Source organism: Danio rerio, chromosome 19, assembly GCF_052040795.2.
Source record: "Danio rerio strain M-AB ecotype USA chromosome 19, GRCz13ab, whole genome shotgun sequence".
Lineage (NCBI taxonomy): Eukaryota > Metazoa > Chordata > Actinopteri > Cypriniformes > Danionidae > Danio > Danio rerio.
The window spans coordinates 10,762,717-10,782,749 of NC_141039.2; the positions used below are offsets into that span (position 1 = coordinate 10,762,717).

At 34.1% G+C, this 20,033-nt stretch overlaps 2 protein-coding genes and 2 long non-coding RNA genes across 5 annotated transcripts in view; 2 read left to right on the top strand and 2 right to left on the bottom strand.

Annotated features, from left to right (window-relative positions):
- Positions 1-20,033, top strand: part of si:rp71-15k1.1 — a 465,095-nt gene that overhangs the window by 392,659 nt on the left and 52,403 nt on the right. The window lies entirely within an intron of this gene.
- styk1a (STY kinase 1a) lies at positions 1,904-18,025 on the top strand. Of its 2 annotated transcripts, XR_015516505.1 has the most exons (11): positions 1,904-2,040; positions 4,564-4,616; positions 7,049-7,261; positions 7,748-7,978; positions 9,461-9,642; positions 11,074-11,154; positions 11,500-11,714; positions 11,801-11,841; positions 14,142-14,238; positions 15,956-16,310; positions 16,558-18,025. XR_015516505.1 is itself a non-coding variant. In XM_087295466.1 (10 exons), exons 2-10 carry the CDS (start codon positions 4,565-4,567, stop codon positions 16,149-16,151), a joined length of 1,308 nt encoding a protein of 435 aa, XP_087151592.1. In that variant the 5' UTR covers positions 1,904-2,040; position 4,564; the 3' UTR covers positions 16,152-18,025. The 2 variants fall into 2 exon arrangements, 1 of the variants encoding a protein (XP_087151592.1); XM_087295466.1 differs by having other exon boundaries at positions 15,956-18,025.
- On the bottom strand, positions 3,408-18,476 carry LOC147832472 (uncharacterized). Its single transcript, XR_015516520.1, has 4 exons — positions 18,108-18,476; positions 9,434-9,624; positions 9,251-9,348; positions 3,408-3,477 (listed from the first exon to the last, which is right to left on the bottom strand). It is a non-coding gene; the product is annotated as an uncharacterized LOC147832472 (long non-coding RNA).
- LOC147832473 (uncharacterized) lies at positions 11,427-13,165 on the bottom strand. Its single transcript, XR_015516533.1, has 2 exons — positions 12,218-13,165; positions 11,427-11,976 (listed from the first exon to the last, which is right to left on the bottom strand). It is a non-coding gene; the product is annotated as an uncharacterized LOC147832473 (long non-coding RNA).

Here is a 20,033-nt window from a genome sequence, read left to right on the forward strand (position 1 = left end):
ATAATGTTGTAAAATATATTCAGTTTCTTGTATAGCCTGATCAGTTTGCTTCATAGGACCGGAAAAAAAGTCAGATAATAGATCTTGGATGGCCTAAGAGTGAGTAAAACAGTATCAATATTTCGTTTCTGGAAGCATGACTTTCGACAGCAAACATTATCGCGTTATTCATTTTCCTTTGGATTAGTCCCTTTATTTATCAGGGGATGCCACAGCGGAATGAACCACCAACTATTTCAGCACGTTTTACACAGCGGATGCCCTTCCAGCTGCAACCCAGTACTGGGAAACACCAATTCACAGCACTCATACACTATGGCGAATTTTGCTTACCCAATTCATCTAAACCACATATCTCTAGACCAGGGGTCGGCAACCCAAAATGTTGAAAGAGCCATATTGGACCAAAAAAAACAAAAACAAATATGTCTGGAGCCGCAAAAAATTAAAAGCCTTATATAAGCCTTATAATGATGGCAACACATGCTGTATGTATTTATATTAGCTATATTAGCCTACTATAAAAATGACTTTGCTGGCTACAAATAAATACTGAGCCTTCATGATTAAATGTTCATTTCCCTGCAGTGCATCCTGTAGAGAATGACGCGCCACGTGACTACTCTGTTGTACAATGCCGTCTCAAGTTTAACTTACAGTATATTAATGAATTATGTTTAATGTTCAAGTTTAACTTCATTACAATATTAATGAATTGTTTAATGATCAAGTTTAACTTCATTACAATATTAATGCATTATGATTAATTATCAAGTTTAACTTCATTACAATATTAATGCATTTTGATTAATTATCAAGTTTAACTTCATTACAATATTAATGAATTGTTTAATGATCAAGTTTAACTTCATTACAATATTAATGCATTATGATTAATTATCAAGTTTAACTTCATTACAATATTAATGCATTTTGATTAATTATCAAGTTTAACTTCATTACAATATTAATGCATTATGTTTAATTATCAAGATTAACTTCATTACAATATTAATGCATTATGCTTAATTAACAAGTTTAACTTCATTACAATATTAATGAATTATGTTTAATGATCAAGTTTAACTTCATTACAATATTATTGCATTATGTTTTGCTTTGATGAAATTAAAGAAATGCAATAAAGAAATCAGATTTTTTTATGTTTTTTTTATTTTATTTTCAGGATTCCAAAAAACAACATCAAAATTAACGTGCAACGTGCCCCTTATCTGGGCAACAAACAGTGCAATAAAACGCAGTCTGCCATTTCCATTTCAAGATCAGCTCGAGTCATTCCTGGGAATGTGCTCAACCAACACAATCTCACGGCAATTCGTAACTTTTTCATTTAGTGGCTAATTCGTATGAATTCGTACGATCTAATTCGTACAATTTAGTACGATTTGCTTTTCCCCCAATGACGGTTGGGGTTAGGGGTTTGCATATCAACGATCGCACCTTGTAAATAATTACCGTTGAGTGAGTGATCGGGATGGGCTTCTTAGAATTCTCTCAGGGAGGGAAAATGAGAAAGCGTGCCCCGCATGCGGCTCTAGAGCCGCGGGTTGCCGACCCCTGCTCTAGACTGTGTGGGACACCGGAGCACCTGGATGAAACCCACGCAAACATGGGAAGAATATGCTAACTCCACACAGAAATCCCAACTGACCCAGCCAAGACTTGAACCAGTGACGTTCTTGCTGTAAGGTGCTAACCACTGAGCCACCGTGCCACCCATTATCACACTATCAACTGACAATTGAAGCAGTTTTATATAACATGCTCTCTTTGTGACACAGTAAAGCATGCTAGAAACTCAGGTGGAGGCGGAGCTTAGAGAAACAGCTGGAGGAGGAGGGTGTGGCAGCAAGTTTGAAACACACACAGACAGTGAGTCTAAGAGCACTTAAACAACACTCAGAGTTGAAACAAAGCTGATGATACGTTGGGAATGAAATACAAAAACAAAGACCAGCAAATAGCAACAAAACACTTCTACAAGTGTGGAAAATGAGAAGAAGTTCCAGCTTTACTCATGTGAGTTCATTACTATTACTAAGTTTTCTATATTATGATTATAATTGATGCTATTTATTATGTAACATCTCATATACTGTATAGTACACCAACATATTACTAAACCACATCAAAATAATTTTGCAATATTATTTTAAATAAATAAATAAATAAATAATATTATTATTTTATTCAAATAATACGAGTAGATTAAACAAATGTATCTGTATGTGCGTTTCTACTCATATTATTTGACTGCATGTACATAAATGTGTGCACATAAATACACATCATAGATATTAAAATAGAAAGTAGTGTGTAGATATGCTTTAGTACACAATATTTCTTTACTATTGTTACTTATAATGTGTCACTTTACGTTTCGAGCTGAATTGTCATCCTCAAGACTTAGACCACTGATTGTTCAGAAAGCTAAATTTGACAAAAAGTTTACTGCTGTTACTTTAATATTGAAGTACCACTTTTGCACTGAGTTCCTGTGTGTGATTGCGTTTGTGTACTGTATGATGCTAAAGATTGAAATGCAGATAAACAGGTTCAGTGACAGTGTGGTAGTCTCGCAAACAACTCAAGATGACCAAGTCAGTCTGAAACAATGTGCTGACAAAGGATGATTGGTAGTGGGAATGTTGAAGGTGTGTCATTATTATGTTTATTTTTTTAAATACTGTACGTGCTCTGATGTTCTGAATGTTATATTTGGCTCTATTTTGATACATTAAAAGCCATTTTAAAATCACGAATCTCCAGTGATGTAAAGTAACTATTTACAAATACTCAAATGACTGTAATTGGGTAGTTTTTCTCAGAAATTGTAATTTACTAAGTCGTTTTAAAACTGTTAACTTTTACTTTCTTGAGTATGTTAGTGCTGTATCTGAACTTTTACTCCGCTACTTTCCTCAACCTGCAGTCACTACTTTATTTTTCCCTGTCTATGGGGATTCCTGGCCAATCAAATCGCACATAGAAGGTAAATCGCATCACAATGAACAACCTCAAGAGGATTGATTTTTAACTGCAGCAAACTGTTTAGAAGCATTAAAAGATGTCCAAAATCTTTACACGCATTGACCCAGAGACTGTTTAGATGCATTTCACTGATGAGAAGATGATGGATGTTTACTCTATGAAGACCGAGATGGCCTTAAACACCCAGAAGGCACAAGACGTCAACATACCCAAAGGTCGTGGGGACGTTGCATTTTGTTTGGAAATGAAAATCAGGTTGTCGTCATGACCCAACATCAGGTCGATGTCGATGTCAATGTCCAACCTAAAATCAACTAAATATCAACATCTAATGATGTTACAGCTTGACGTTACCAATATGACGTCTACCAGACGTTGGATTTTGGTTGCCATACCTGATGAATAAATGTCAGTATTTGACGTATGTTGGCTCAACGTTGGATTTTGGTCACTTTCCAACGCAACCTAAAAGCATACAAATATCAACGTAATTAATGACGTCATTATTGGACATCAAAATAACATCCTTAGAAGCTGGTTAGACATTGAATTTTGATGTCACAACCTAAATCTAACCAAATATTAACATCTTATGAAGTTGTGTGCCTGCTGGGCAATAACTAAATGCACTACAAAATGTTACGTTTACACTTATCCACAAATTGGATGTAAGATGCATCAGCTTTTTACAGTGTAATACTCACTAATCATGAGTACTTTTAAAAGGTTTTACTCATACTTTGAGTCATATTTACAACAGATACTTTTACTCTAGTGGTAACTTTACTTAACTATGATTTTTAAGTACTCTTTCCACCACTGCAAGTCTTATTAGGTTTTAGAAGGATTCCATAATAACTAAATCATTCCATATTTAGCTGCTAATTAAATAAAACTTTAGCTGCTTTAAAAATTGCACATGAAAAAATCTAAACCAAATTAGCTTCAGGTTAACTGAATAAACCTAAAATACACTTTTAAAATTTTGTTTGCTGCATAAAAAAAAAAAAAAAAAAAAATGTAGGCAGCTTAATTGTTTTAAGTTCAATCCACCTAAATGTGTACAAACGATTACGTTAACTTTATCGATTTGTTTTGGGACAGCATGAATGATGTATGGAACCCAGCACTTTTTAGTGTACAAAATGCAGAAAAATCTGTTTATTATATAGTATTTATATATTATTTATTATATTATCAGGTTAAATTTAATGAATAGGGTGGCTTTAAAATAATTTGCACTTTTCAAGGAATTTAAGTGACATTAGCAATGTATGATGGATATTTTCTTCAAAACGTGCAGCTCTACATGTGTTGCAAGATTTACAGTCTAGTTTTATGCTTTTTAAAGAGAGCTGCCAAACTACATGTGCTGCATGATTGTGCCAGAGATGTCATCCTTACACTAATAAAACATAAGCTGATGCAGGTCAATAGCATTGCTCTTGAAATACTGGATATCGGTTTACATGTAGTGTTTTAAAGGTGGTGTTTTTGTTTGTTTCTTTTTAATACTTCATTAACAAAGACAATATCCTTTTCCTTTTACAGTATGTCTAATTTAACCAACACAACGTTTGCATGTATACCGGGCAGTCTTTGTGGTAAGTGGACAGCTATGTTTAATTTATTTGTTATATATACACAGTTGAAGTCATAATTATTAGACCCCCTGTTTATTTTTTTCCCCAGTTTCTGTTTAATGTAGAGAAGTTTTTTTTTTTTCAGCACGTTTCTAAACATAATAGTTTTATTAACTAATATAACTGATTTAATTTATCGTTGCCATGATGATAGTACATAACATTTTACTAGATATTTTTCTAGACACTTCTATACAGCTTAAAGTGACATTTAAAGGCTTACCTAGGTTAATTAGTTTAACTTTGCAGGTTAGAGTAATTAGTCAAGTGATTGTATAATGATGATTTGTTTGTAGATTATGGAAGAAAAAAATCTGCTTAACAGTGGTAGTAATAATAATCACCTTAAAGTTGTTTTTAAAAATTAAAAAACTGCTTTTATTCTAGCCGAAATAAAACAAATAAGACTTTCTCCAAAAGAAAAAAAATATTATCAGGCATACTGTGAAAATTTCCTTGCTCTGTCAAACATAATTTGGGAAATATTTAATATAAAATAAAATATAAATGTAAAATATTATTATAATTGTTTTTTTGTTTAGCAGATATTTTGTTTGCCGCAGAGTAAGCAAGGCAAGAGCTGTAAAGAACAACCCAGGATCATTGACAATATGTGCCTCAGCAGCCTTCATCTTTGCGAAATGCAAAATATACGTTCCTCTGAGTACATTTTGTTGCACGTTTCGGAAGACAAATTCACTAGAGGAGACTGTCTACATTTTAGCAAATCTGAAATATGTTATTTAGGACATGTATAAACATAGGGTGTGTATAAATATGTTAAACTGTGCAGCTGCGTGATGAGAGTCAGGAATCAGGAACTCATCACAGAACTGGTTGCGATCAATGGCTCTCACTTGTTTATTAATGCTTGGAGCAGCGATGACGTTATTTCGACAGTGAAGTGTCACTCTATGGATTCTCATTCATAGTCAGGACTTTGTGTTTGTCGCTCAGTAGTGGTGCAACTGCATTTCATGTATGTAAATTACACCAACTGTAAATGTTTAGAACTGAAGAAACTGTAAAAGTAGAACACAAACAAAGAAATGGCTGTTCTTAATGCAGATTTTGAACTTGTACCCTGGTAAAATTACATTTAAGTTCTATTTTCTTTTAAGTTTTTTTTATTACACATGCATGAAATTCTGAATTATGGATTTATCTACAAAATATTTGACAGTTTTTTTTATTCTATAGTTTTGTGGTATTTATTTGGTGTTATCCAAAGAGTTGCACAATATTGGTGTATTCATGTATAACATGTCCTTGTTAGTATCATTAGTGTGAAAAGGAACAAAAGCTGTTGCCATCATACTGTCCTGTAGTTTTACAAAAAATGTAGGCTGAAGCACGTATTTCCAATGAGCCAGTGTTTCAAGAAACATCCTGTTCGAAAATGTTGGAATCTACAGCATTGCCTAATATACAATATGATCCATGAGGTGAACTGCTTGTCTTGCTTGTCTCATATCTAATCCAAATATCTAGAAATACTCAAACCAAGAAGCATTTTCTAGACAAGTAAAAAACGTGGGCTGCGTCCAAAACCGCATACTTCCATACTATACTGCACGCTAAAATCAGTATGCGAGCCGAGTAGTACGTCTGAATTCATAGAATTCGAAAATCAGTATGCAAGAAGTACCCGGATGACTTACTACCTCCGGCGAGATTCTGGAGTGTGCATCCCATGCAAGCTACGCTATCCCATGATGCCTCGCAAGAGAATTCATGAATGGAAGTGAAGCGACGCAACTGACGCAGGTAGGTCACATGACTATGACAAAATGGCGGATGTAGTACGTCCGAATTCCATTCATACTGCTCACATACAGACTGTATAGAACGTACTTCTCTAACGGCTGAGTAGTACGTTTAAATTCAAAAGCAGTACCTACTGAGTAGTAGGCAGTTTCGGACGCAGCCATTGTCTTGTTTTTAGAAATGATAAGTCAAAATTGAGTTTTTCTTTAAATCAAGCTAAATAATCAACCAACGAGGTGAGCAAAATAATCAATTTTTGCTTTGAAATTAGTTTAGTTTGCTTACTCCATTGGCAGATTATATTTACCTCATCATTTAAACCAGCGATTCGCAACCCTGTTCCTAAAGGCAAACCAACAGTACATAGTCAATCTCTTCCTAATTAAACCAACATAAATCAAATCAGTGGAACATTAGAAGATTCCAAAACCTGATTCAGATAAAGGAAACATCCACAATATGTACTGTTGGTGTGCCTTCAGCAACAGGGTTGGGAAACACTGAGCTAAACCAATGCAACTGCATACAATCAGAACTCCAAATTGCATTGGTGTAGACTCGAATAAGAGAAGGGACACTAGATCTGTTTATTATTATTGAAATTGTGTTTCTATTTCTCCTTGCAGAGGTGCTTTTTTATCAAGTCGAACTGATCGTCGTTCCAGTTCTGTTCCTCTTGCTTTTTCTTGCCATAATGATCATCTTGCTGGTGCTCAAATGCTCCCATAAGAAATCGTATCGTCACAAACACCACAGAAAGGAAAACGACCACACGCAACACCATCATAACACACAGGGATCGCATAGAAGCAACAGACGACACCTGCAAGGCATTGACGGTAGCTATGGCATCCCAGTTTAATATGCACTAAATACTCAAGTCACTGTGTTCTTTATTTAAAGGGTCTTCCAGATCATGCCCCCTTGACTTCCATTATAACAATATTTTTTATTGCAAAGCCATGACACTAAATCATCATGCATGATCATGCAATAATCATGTAAAAAAGTCAATGGGGCAAAAACAGCCACAAACATAATGAAAGGGTGGTCAATTTGCCCAGAGTGTATTGTTGAATTTTTTTTTAAATTTCAAAGCATTTTGCCAAAATATATGTCAAAATAACATGTCACCAATAATCATTCCATTTGCTGAAACACAAAGATAATTGTGGCCAAATTAAGACTCAAAATCCCTCTAGAGTGAATGAAAGCATCCCTAACAGCACACAAGGGTTAATAGACCATCTTAATTAGCTAGTTGACTATTAAAAGATTCTTGAAATGTTTTTCGTCTGTCTTCTTGATTTACATTCAAACAACAGCTCCAGCAGAGCTGAACCCGATGGAACATGAGGTTATTCCCATGACAGCACAAGCTCCACATGAAGTGCAGAGTTCAGCTTCTGCAATCCCTCAACAGACCACAGAGAGGCATCCGAGCTCCTTCCAGCTGCTCTCTCCACTGCCCATCAGCTTCTCAGTGAAACAAGACAACTTCACGCTGCACAGAGCTGCCATCGATAGACAGCCAGTCATTTTACGAGTGCTTAAAGGTAAATGGTATATTTACCACAAAAGTTGTCCGATTTGTGTCACAATTTTTGAAAAATAAGAGGTTTATGAAAGGTTTAATTTTATGAAAGCTGAATAAATAAAATTTCTGTTGATGTATACTTTGTAAGGACAATATTTTGCTGAGAACTACTGTATTAAACTATTAACTATCAACTATTGAAAAATCTGAAATCTGAGGGTTCAATGAAATCTAAACACTTAGAAATGTACCTATAAAGTCATTCTAATTAAGTACTTACCAATCATATTACTAATCAAACGTTTTGATATATTTATGAGAGAATTTTACAAAATATCTTTGAGGAACATGATCTTTACTTCATAGTCTAATGATTTTTGGCATGAAAGGAAAATCTATCATTTTGACCCATACAAAGTATTTTTGGCTATTGATATATGCCAATGGTTTCAAACTCAATTCCGTGAGGGCTGCAGTTTAGCACAGTTTAGCTCCAACAACATCCAACTTACACCTGCTTAGTCTCTAGTAGTCTTGAACACCTTGATTAGTTGGATCAGCTTTTTGATAGAGGTTGGAGCAAAACTGTGCAGAGCTGCGGCCCTCTAGGAATCCAGTTTGAGACCTATGCTATATGCTATTATTGCTTTTTTCTTTTTGCTTACATTTAAATGTTTTTTTTACATTTTAATGTTGTTAATTTTGTTTTGTTTTTTGCCTTCTCCATTAGTTTTAAATCTATATTTAGCTTTAAATCAAATATTATTTGAAGGAAGTTTAGACTTTTTTTTCATTCAGGTATCAAGTAAACATTTCTAATTTCCATACAAGTTTATGCTTTTTATAAAAAAAAAAAATTCTACTAAGTTTTTGTACACTAAAATAAAGTTCAAACTATTTCTATACTTTATTAACAACAGTACACCACCTGACAAAAGTCTTGTCACCTATCCAGGTTTTAGGAACAAGAAATAATAATTTGACTTCTAGTTGATCGTTTGGTATCAGAAGTGGCTAATATGAAAAGCAAAGGCCTCTAGATTATGTTTATTTAAAAAAAAAATTAAATGATCATGACATGATTTTTAATTATTTAATTGAGAAAGTAAGGTTTGACTTAGCTTAGAATATATAGTTATGGTGTTTTGAATATAAAGAAAAATAATTAATGTATGTACAAAACTAGTTACCTATAATATTTACTCATTAATTACATCACATGCTGGTAAATATTTTATATATAATTATTGTTATATCATAATCATTATGAATCCGTAAATGTTTGTCTCACCTGTTGTTAAACCGCAACCAGAAGGTTTTTGATTGGATTCTATCAGTGATAAAACACACCTCAACATCACTGTGGCCTTCACTTCACTCTGATCATCCCTTGACAGACAGATAAAACAAGTGATAGAATGACACTAGACAAATTAAATTTATAAACGATTACACATACAGTATGCAATCTTACTTTTCTCTCCAATTTTCCCCCATGTAGAATCGGCCAATGCCAGAGAGCGCCAGTCTTTCCTGGGGTTTTCCCACTTTCTGTCAGAGCTGGGTCCACATGAATCACTGCCCAAACTGCTGGGTGTGGTGAGTGCACGGACACCATTAATGATGGCGGTGGAGGAGCTGGAGCACAGAGACCTGCTGGGCTTCCTGTGGAGGTGCAGACAGGTACGTGACTAATGCTTAATTCTGTGTTTAGCGGTGGACCAAAACATGACGCCATGAACTTGCCTGACGAGCTCGGGTTTATTTCTCAGGCTGACATGTTTCTCTTTGAAACAGGAAGTTGGGTGTGGGACAAATGTAATGTAATGGAATGAAAATGGAATGCACATATTTTTAGTTCTAAACTGATTTGAACTGTGATTATACTTCAATAATAACAACAGGAAAGTGATGTGGGATCGCATAAAAATCTGAAATTTTCAAAAAGAATCCCCTATAAAATCATCAAGTATTTTATGCATTTTTATGCATCAGTAATTTACATAATAAAACTGTGTTTTACTCAAACACACGACTATACGAAAAAATAAAAAAACAATTATTTGAGTGTTCTTAAAAACTTCTCAATATCGCACACACACACGCATGCACAAACACACACATTCACTAAACTTGTAAGGATTTGTTAAACTTGTAGCAGTGTGAACATAAACAACATCTCTGAATGTAATAAACTCAAAGTTCAATTCCTAGGAGACATTGGCTTGTATAAGTTAGCTTAGCAATGCCTTTAGCGAACGAAGTCTGGAGACTACAAAAAAATACATCTGGCCTAGTGAGATCACAAATGCTTCAGGTTACACGCATTCACAATGCGCACATCCTGCACCGCAAAGGGGCGTGGCCAGAGGCCCTGTAATGTTACAGCAGAGAAAGCTAATATGCCATCCAAACGCCGCATGAGTACACATTGCTTTGCATCTTATAAACATAACCAAGCCTTAAAAATACACTGTGGACACCCCTTTAACAAATGCGCTGTTCACACAGCAGAATTCTGGCAATTTACTGGTAATTTTCTGGTATTTTTCAAAAATGGCCTGTTTACACATGACCTCATCATAGTAATACTAGTAATTGTTTTTTAAATGGCCTGTTCACACATGACCTCTTCATGTCAATTTACCAGTAATTTTTTGCTTTTTTTAAAAAAAGGCCTGTTCACATATGATCTCTTTATGGCAATTTACTGGCAATTTTCTGGTATTTAAAAAAGGGCCTTCCTACACTTGATCTCTTTATGGCATTTTAATGGACATTTATCAGCATTTTTAAAGGACTGTTCAATACTGTACAATCTCTTCATGGTAAATTACTGGCTATTTTCCAATTTTATTTAAAAAAAAAAAAAAGAGCCTTTTCACACTTGATCTCTTCATGGCAATTAACTGGTAATTTTCCTCAAAAGCCTGTACGTATGAAAAAAGCTTAATAAAATAAAATTCATAGATTAGCTATGACTGTTGAAGTCTTCTGTGAATAATTGATACAGAAGCTTGTGTCTTGTGATCTCACTTGTAATATATTGATTAAGTGTCAAACTACAAGTGTAACCTGACCTTTGCTTTGACCAACTATACATTTTCTTCACAGGATCACACAGGTCAGGCAGCGCCATGTGACATGACTGAGAGACGAATCTTTACCATGGGTGCTCAGATCGCATCTGCCCTGGTGAGATAACAAATCAGCTTGCAATATAAATATATACAATTAAAGTCTGAATTATTAGCCCATATATATATATATATAAACACTGACAAGTTAGTTTCATCATGAAAGCCTGGCAATGTATAAACATACTGTACATGGAGAGTTTTTTTATGAGCCACTCCAGGCATGCTTTTAACATACTGACAACTTCAATCAATCAATTCAGACCTTTTACTTTGGCATGCATTAATCATGGCCATTCTTTTATGAGCACTTAAACAGAAAATTCTTGATTTATACAGTAGAGCAAAGCCTTTATTGTCACACCCAGTGTTATTGCACTGACAAAACCTGTACTGATTGCAGGAGTATCTGCATAGTAAGAACTGCATTCATGGGAACGTCAAAGCTCGAAGTGTCCTGGTTGGTCAGGATCTCTCAGTCAAGCTGTGGGGTTTGGGTCCAGCATATCACAGAAAATCAAATGCGAGCTCTATAGAGGATCTAGAAGAAATAGAAACGAGAAAATGGCAAGCTCCGGAATTGCTGGCACGACAGCCTCTGCAGCAAAGCAGCGACGTGTATGTTTCTTGTGATGTTTTATTTTTGGTTATTTATTAGTGTTATTGTGATGTTTAAACTTAAAATTGTTTTCGTTTCTTCATAGATGGTCCTTTGGCATTTTGCTCTATGAGATGGTGACATTAGGTGAGTGTGTCCGTTGACAAGTTTTGTGGTTTTCAGTTACAGAGAGCATGAGGAATAAAAAAACATCTATAAAATTGCAGTTCAGACTAGGGCTGGGCAATATAACAGAAATCTTATACCATGATATCGAGATATCTCTCTCTCTCTCTCTCTCTCTCTCTCTCTCTATATATATATATATATATATATATATATATATATATATATATATATATATATATATATATATATATATATATATATATATATATATATATATATATATATATATATATATATATATATCATGATATAGTACCATTTCGGTACATTCAATCAAATAATAGTTTATATTACATCTATATATACACTCATAAATGAACTACCCATGTGATACTATTTCTCATTTAACTTTAAACTTCAGGAGAGATGTTTGATTAAAAATATATGTAGAGTTGCTGAAGTTTGCCCTGCGCGCTTACGGTTTTTAAGAAACTTCTTTGGTGCGTCAATCTGGTCAATGCTATTATTCAAAAAGGTAATGATTCGCACTCATCAAGTAATTGCTTTGTGTTGTTTTTATTTTTTCTTCTTACATTCTTCGGGTGATTTAAAGGCACAAACATTTTGGCACAATGCCTTCCTCAGTGTCTGACATAAAACATAAAACGCAAAACACTTTTCAAAAACCAAGGATTGCAGGTCCAACACAAAAATAAAAAAATATATAAAAATGTAGACATTGCACTTTCAACATTACATCTTTGCTGTAATTTGTGTATAAATATATCAATTAAGAAAAACTATTACCATAAACAATGTATTTTGTGATGCCGCAAAATAAACAATGGAGTAGGCCTGGGCCAATCAAACGGTCTCTATTTATTGACCGAACACCATTGTCAATAACAATAAAAAATGAAAGTTCGGTATGAATTACTTTATTTTATTAAAATGAGTCTGCTTAGTGGAATGCCAATAAGCTTAGGGTTATTTCAAATCGAAAATTTCTCACAAACGCGCTCACATTTTCCAGGCGCACCTAGTTACGGCAGAAGCAAGGGGAGCGGGGGCGCAAAGCGCATTGAAAATGGCAAAGGAATCTAGGCGCTCACACTTTTTACTTGCTTTTAAACACAATATGTGAATGGACTCTGATTGGGTTGCATCATCGCCACCTCACATCAAAATAACACATGAAAATAATTGTGTGACAAGCAGTAGTGAGGAGATTGTAAATAAAAAAAGTACATAAGCATATTGCCTGAGTGGCTCTTTGGTTTGGTTACAGAGGTTGAGGTTAACTATCATTAATATTGACATCTTACAGATGTTGGTCTACCTTAAAGTTTGCTTTGATTGTTCAGCATGCACACTTTACCACTGCACACACGTTTTTCCATTTTATTTATGACGCTATAGAGTCTCTTTAACACTTTTGTTTATTTATTTTATTATAAAACATAAGAGATAGTTTTTTTTACTATTATATATATTTGCCTTAGTAATGTTGGTAAATTAAAATAAATCCTAATATTTCTAAATGGGCGACACGGTGGCACAGTGGGTAGCGATGACATTAGGAAGGTTGATGGTTCAAGCTCCAGCTAGGTCAATTAGCGTTTCTGCATGTTCTCCCCATGTTCATGTGGGTTTCCACCAGGTGCTCCGGTTTCAGTCCAAAGACATGTGCTGTAGGTGAAATGGGTAAACTAAATTGTTCGTAGTGTTTGTCCTTGACCTCCAGTTTGGGGGTTGAGCATTAGGCTAACAACCCACCTCATAACACAAAACTAGATGTTATGAAACACAATAAATGGTGTAGCTAAATATTAAATTTGATATAAACGGCCCTTAGAGTAAGTAATATTAATAAATGCAAGTAATATTAGTAAATGGATTGTGAAAAAATATTTAATAATTATCAATACAGAATGATATGAAATATTATATCGTGATACTTTTTTGCTGTCTTGCCAAGGCCTACAATAGGGCCTTATATTAAATAACAGATTTTCATTTTGTGTGAATATAGCCTACAGTATATCGTTATGTTGCACGGCCCTATTTCAGACTTTTCTGGTTATTCTCAATCATTTCAAGTCATGAATAATTAGATCACGTCTAAAAAGAAGAAAAACAGAGATATGTGAAACAACTAAATTCTGAGATAGCCACTCATTATAAGTAATTCTGACCGAACATACAGAAACATTCAGTTTGCAAGGCTGTAGTTGGAGTCAACTTTTATGAATAAAAACAATTAAGTAAAAATATAATTATGAAGCTGCCGAAGGACTTTATAATATTGTTTGTTTCAGGAGAGGCTCCCTTTCCCAACATCATGGCCAGTGAACTTCTGCAACATTTACAGAGAGAAAACACCCTGAAGAGGCCACCAAACTGCTCCAATACACTGTAGGTCACTACTATACCAACATCATGACCTTTTCAAGAATTTTGGTTTCATTTCAAGCATTTTTCATCAATTTTGCTTAAACTGAAAATACATCCAACAAATTTATAATTTACAATAAAACTGAATCCATTATTAATGAAAAATAATGCAGCATGCTCAAATGTAGATTAGCCATGAGAGCTTAATGTGCTGCAATTTAAGAAAACACGTGTAATTACCAAAAACAACAGCAAATTAAGAAAAGATCTTCATCGGTTTGACAGCAAAAGTGTTGATAATCCTCACAACATATTAAGAAAACACACTGCAAATTCTCACAACACATGCTTACAGCGCGGTACCATAGACTATAGAATACACGTCACTTGTATGGTTTTGAATGGGGAAATTCTAACGGTCATTATGGCAAATGAAGCCCCGCCTTCTAGTCATGGAGCCAATCAGCGATCACTATAGACTGATAATTCTCTGGTGGAGGGGCTTGGACCTGACGTGAGTTTCTGCAGATTTTGTGTTATTTGAACATTTAGAAATAAAATGAGAAAATTTGTTGAATTTTATTGGTGATTCCTAATATGAAATTTAATCTTGAGCTTGGAAAGCGATTTTGGAGAATTTTAAGTTTTAACATTCAAACAAAATGCCCGAGCATACTGCTGGAAAAGGGTTTCAAAAATGGCTGCCAAGTGAAATGACTTGACTTATAGGGACTTTGATGGTACACAACGACAATATTTCAAGGGGATCCAAAAATGTGATGGACCCAGCTTTTTGGGTTATGGTTATTCGGCTAATAATATTCAAAAGTCAAGAGAATGGTGCAATCAGGATGTTAAAATAAAAATAAATATATAAATAAAAAAACTCACCTTTCAAAGATCACCTACGACTTTACTGAGCAATAGTCACTGCACAATAAACCAACCCCAGCCTGGTCTGTCATGTTTTCGTGTCCCCTTGAAACATCGATTATGCGTATAATTTTCAATAATGTTTTTCAACAATAATTTTCAGCATGTTTTTCTAATTTGTTTACGTAGTGAGGATTTTCAACATATATGCTGTCAAACCGATGAGGATCTTTTCTTAATTTACTGGTGTTTTTGTAATTGCATGTGATTTGTTAAATTGCAGCACATTAACCTCTCTCGGACACTGTACAAATGTGATAGGGAACATTTAATTTGCAAACTTTTTAAACTACTAACAGACTTGACAATAACAAACTTGACATTTTCCACCATTTTGTGGTTTAGCTCAAAACAGATATGGCATGTCTAAAAATAAAGTAAACTTCCATAAATACACAAGTGTTATTTTTAAATATAACTTGATATAATTTGTGTATTTGATAATTTCTGTTTTTGTTTTTTAAAATAATAGAAGGTCTATCTTGGAGAAAAAGAATGTACGTGTAAAAAATCTCAAGACAACAAATTTTTTTTTTGTTGCTTTAACTTATTTTAATAAATTAATCAGGTTTTAACTACATTTTTAAACTTATTGAAAGTTTAACTTAATGTATTAGTCAGTTTGATAAATGTAAGTTGAAACGACTAGAAAAAGTTCATTTGATTTAACTAAAAATAGCAACAAGATTTATAGAGTGTATAGAATCACCTATATTTCTAACATTTTATTTGGATGTTATTTTTATAGTATGATTTTTTTAAATGCAATTTTTATTATAGTTCTGTATGCCTTTATATTTTCTAGATATTCTATCATGAAGTCCTGCTGCAAGTGGAGAGCAAAGGACCGTGTCTCATTGGCAGAGCTGATCCGAAAGCTCCAATCAGGAGAGAGAAGCGCAAATGATCAGGCAGTGCTGCGAGTGTCGGAGCCGCTGGACATAGAGAAATACATGCAAGAGGCGGGATATGGAGAATCACTCAATTATGCTGTGCTCTAATGATGACTTAAAGGTGTAGCTTACTCAAAAATGAAAATTCTGTCATCATTTACTCACCATTGACTTGTTCCAAGCCAGTATGTGGAATACAAAATAAGATTTTTAAATATGTTGAATTCCATATTATTTGTTTTTCCTACATGAATGTCAGGGATTGCAGCCCACCAAGCATTTTTTTTTGTTTTTAAACGATATCTAATAGATGTCTTATAGACGTCTAAACATAGTCATCCTGGCTTAAGTAAGGCTAAATTTGGGCTGTCAGTGAAAATCTAATAGATGTCTAATAGGCTAAAACTAGACTAGTCATCAAATAAACGACTACACATATAAAGTCTGTTTGTCTATTTGACGACTAGTCTACTTTTGGGCTATTCTTAGATGTCTATTAGATTTTCACTGACAGCCCAAGTTTAGCCTTGTCTAGATTTAGATGTCTACGATGTCTATTAAACACAAAATTGTTTGCTGGGAGATTTCCACTATACTTCAAAATATTTTCTTTTGAAATTCCAACTGGTTTGAATCAAGTCAAGAGTTAGTAACACAGATTTATTTAATTGACTGAATTCCAATTTTTAGGTGAACTATCCCTTTAATGCATCAAAACACGTCTATCAAAACAGCAGCACAAAGCTTAGAATAAATGGACTATTACAACCCACATCACAGCCTGCAGTAAATGACATTACAGTCAAATTTAAAGAACTTGTCATCTCGTATGCCTGTGAAATATTATTGAGGATTAAACTTTTGGGAAAAGCTAAAAGCTAAACTGTAACCCAAATGAAAAGATGCTAAAGTCATAGCTCACTCAAAAATGAAATTTATTTACTTAACATCGTGTGGTTTTTAAACATTTATGAGTTGTTGTTGTTTTCTACAAAATAAGATATTTTGCAAAACAGCTGATAACCTGTAACCTGGAAGTCAATAGTTACATGTTTGTAGGGTGAGTAAACGATCACAGAATTATCTTTTTTGAGTGAACTATCCCTTTAAATTCAATCTGTGTAACAGATTGAGGTAAAGTTTGATTTATATTCACACATTCATAAGTTCTTCTTAATAGTATAACTTCAGAAAAGTGTCGTTTTCAAATGCTAAATAGTGGAATCATGTTAGCAGCTAATGACTATCAAAGTACAACATTGTTCTCAGTCAAATAAATAGTGCTAATGTTGTGTTCAAGTCATACCAAAGTCCCTTTAAGGCATATTGTATTATATGTGTTCTATAGTCTTTGGTCATACTTGCATGTGATTTCAGATCGAATATTTAAAGTACCATGTTAAACAAAATAGGAAATTGAGGTAAAGTTGGTTTTATATTTGCACATTCGCTCAGTGATAACTTGTGATATGGTCCCTATATCGTTTACCATGATACTGGTAAAACATTGGGTCTGAAACCACGTGTAAGAATGACTTCAAACAACATTAGCACTATTTATTTGACTGTAAACAATCGTGTAGTCTGATGGTCATTGACTGCTAATATGATTTCACGATTTAGTATTTGCTAAGAATACGTATCTGAAATTATATTATTAAGGAGTAAGTCTGAATGTGTGAATAGAAAACCAACTTTACCTCATGTGTAACAGTGGATGATGCAGTGTAAATTGTATTTGCATAATGACTGCATTGATCCACACAGAGAGAGAGAGAGAGAGAGAGAGAGAGAGAGAGAGAGAGAGAGAGAGAGAGAGAGAGAGATGCACTGTATTTTTTTTGGGTTAAATTATATTGTACTGTTGATATTCTTTAAGTTTGAGAAATGTAATTTAAATGTATTTAAAGTACTTTACTTTAAAGTATTTATGATAGCTTTATATTTAAAATACACTATTTATTAAAATAAATGAAAACGTTTTTCAGTTTTGTCATTAATGCAGTAAAACTGACCATCTGACTTTTTCGAAATTAGGCATGTTAAATAACTTTTTCCACTTACTTGCAAATAAGCCTGTTGTTTCTTCGGGAAACTTAAGTAAATCCTTCCATATTCTGGATAAATTTGCGTTTCTGTTTCTCCATATTACGCATCATGTTGTTCTTCACCTGTTGTTGATCAAAAGCGGAACATGCAGCCATGACTTGGTTGGCTTGCAAGAGTTCAAATGGTGCCAAAAATGACGTTGCTATTGGTCAATTTGGGGATTTTATACACATTATGATGCTGGATTAAAGGCTAAAAATGAAATTAAATCAAAATGGGTCTTTTAGTAGGCTATTGCTCGGAGATCAAATTCAACCAATAAAATCGTTTTTAATGCCTTAAAACACATCAGAGATGTTGCTGTTAACCAGAAGCAGAACGATCAGGTGATATCTTCTTGATTGCAAGAGTTCAAAGGGCGCCAAATGACGTTGCTCAGTTTGGGCGTTTATAGGATATTATTATGCTGGGTTGATAAAGGCTAAAAAAATTAAATCATATTAAAATTGGTCTTTTAGTATTCATTTGAGATTATTTCAACCCAAAAAAAATCGTTTTTATTAATGTCCTTAAACACATCAGAGATGTAAAAATGTGCTCAAATCTTAAAACATATGGCAACATGTTAAATGTGTTAGAATTGGCTGTAGCCTACAATAAGTGGGTTTTATTTAATCGGTTTTACATGTTTATTTCGTCAAAATATTAGCATGTTCTAAATGCTACTAACCTTTTTGTTGGAAGTAATTTATAAGAGTGCCCGATAACATAACAGTGTCTGGGCCTCCGTATGCATACTGTCCACCCAAAATTATTTAAAATGTAATATACCATTTAGATCAGAAAGGTGGATATTATGCAGATTGTCGTTCATAACGGAGATTTATTTACAAACAAACCACTCCCTCTGTTAGAATTAGAAGTAAAAGGGTGTGTGTTTCTGGAGATGGATTAGATCAAATTTAAAAAGGGAAGAGGATGAAACATTTCCATGAAAACAAACACACGCTCTTTGTCGGCAGTGCTTGAGCGATCACTCCTCTATGTAGAAAAGTGATATAAAATTACAATTTTCATAACTGAATTTTTTTTTGGCATAACTGACCACTGGTAAAACTCTTAATATGTATCTAATTGCTCCCTATGGCCAGTCCTTCACTGCACCTCGATTCTGCATTAATTTCTAAGGAGCGCTAAACTGTACCAAGATGGCAGCTATTGACGCATTTCTTAGACAGCAATAGCATAGGCAACATGCAATGTAAATATCTATGGTGAAGAATAGCTAGTTTACCACTTAGCATAAGAGTAAACCTTTCCATATTTTAATCTGCAAAATATCCACCTTTCTGATCTTAATGGTATATAACATTTTAATATTCATTAATTTAGGGTGGAAAGTATACACAATAAGGCGAAGGCACTGTTATTAGGCACTCTTAAAAGTTACTTCAAAACGTTCACTTAGCCGACAATAATACAAGTTTCTGGTATCATCTTGTTGTCATAATTTAGGCTACATTTTCTTGAACAAAACTAGCATACGCCTAGAATGTAGTGCAGGTTGGTGCTACTTCGCCATATGGTCGGTGGAGTAAGTGTCTGTATCACCAATAACACAAAAGTTCATAACATACAAAAACGTAAAAAAAATAAATCCCTATGAAGTGTTATGCCTTTAAGCTTCATTTTCTTTGTTTGCTCGTTACTACACCCGTACGCTGGGCAAATGTCCAACATCTTCGGATAGGCTTTGGTCTTGACTATAGTGCAGTTAAAATCTATTTTGTCCAGGGAGCACTGTACCAATATGACGGCAGTCGACGCCTTCTTATAGGGTCTGGTATGCGATATCTGTATGTATCTATGATTATTTACATTGTGCTAATCATGCTAACAAATGTTAATGTTATAAACTTTATCAGAGTAAAACTTTAAAAC

Coding starts and splice junctions, on each gene's coding strand:
- styk1a (XM_087295466.1), top strand. CDS start 4,565: ATGTCTAATTTAACCAACACAACGTTTGCATGTATACCGGGCAGTCTT. Junction 4,617..7,048: donor TATACCGGGCAGTCTTTGTG/GTAAGTGGACAG, acceptor TTCTCCTTGCAG/AGGTGCTTTTTTATCAAGTC. Junction 11,715..11,800: donor CTGCAGCAAAGCAGCGACGT/GTATGTTTCTTG, acceptor GTTTCTTCATAG/ATGGTCCTTTGGCATTTTGC.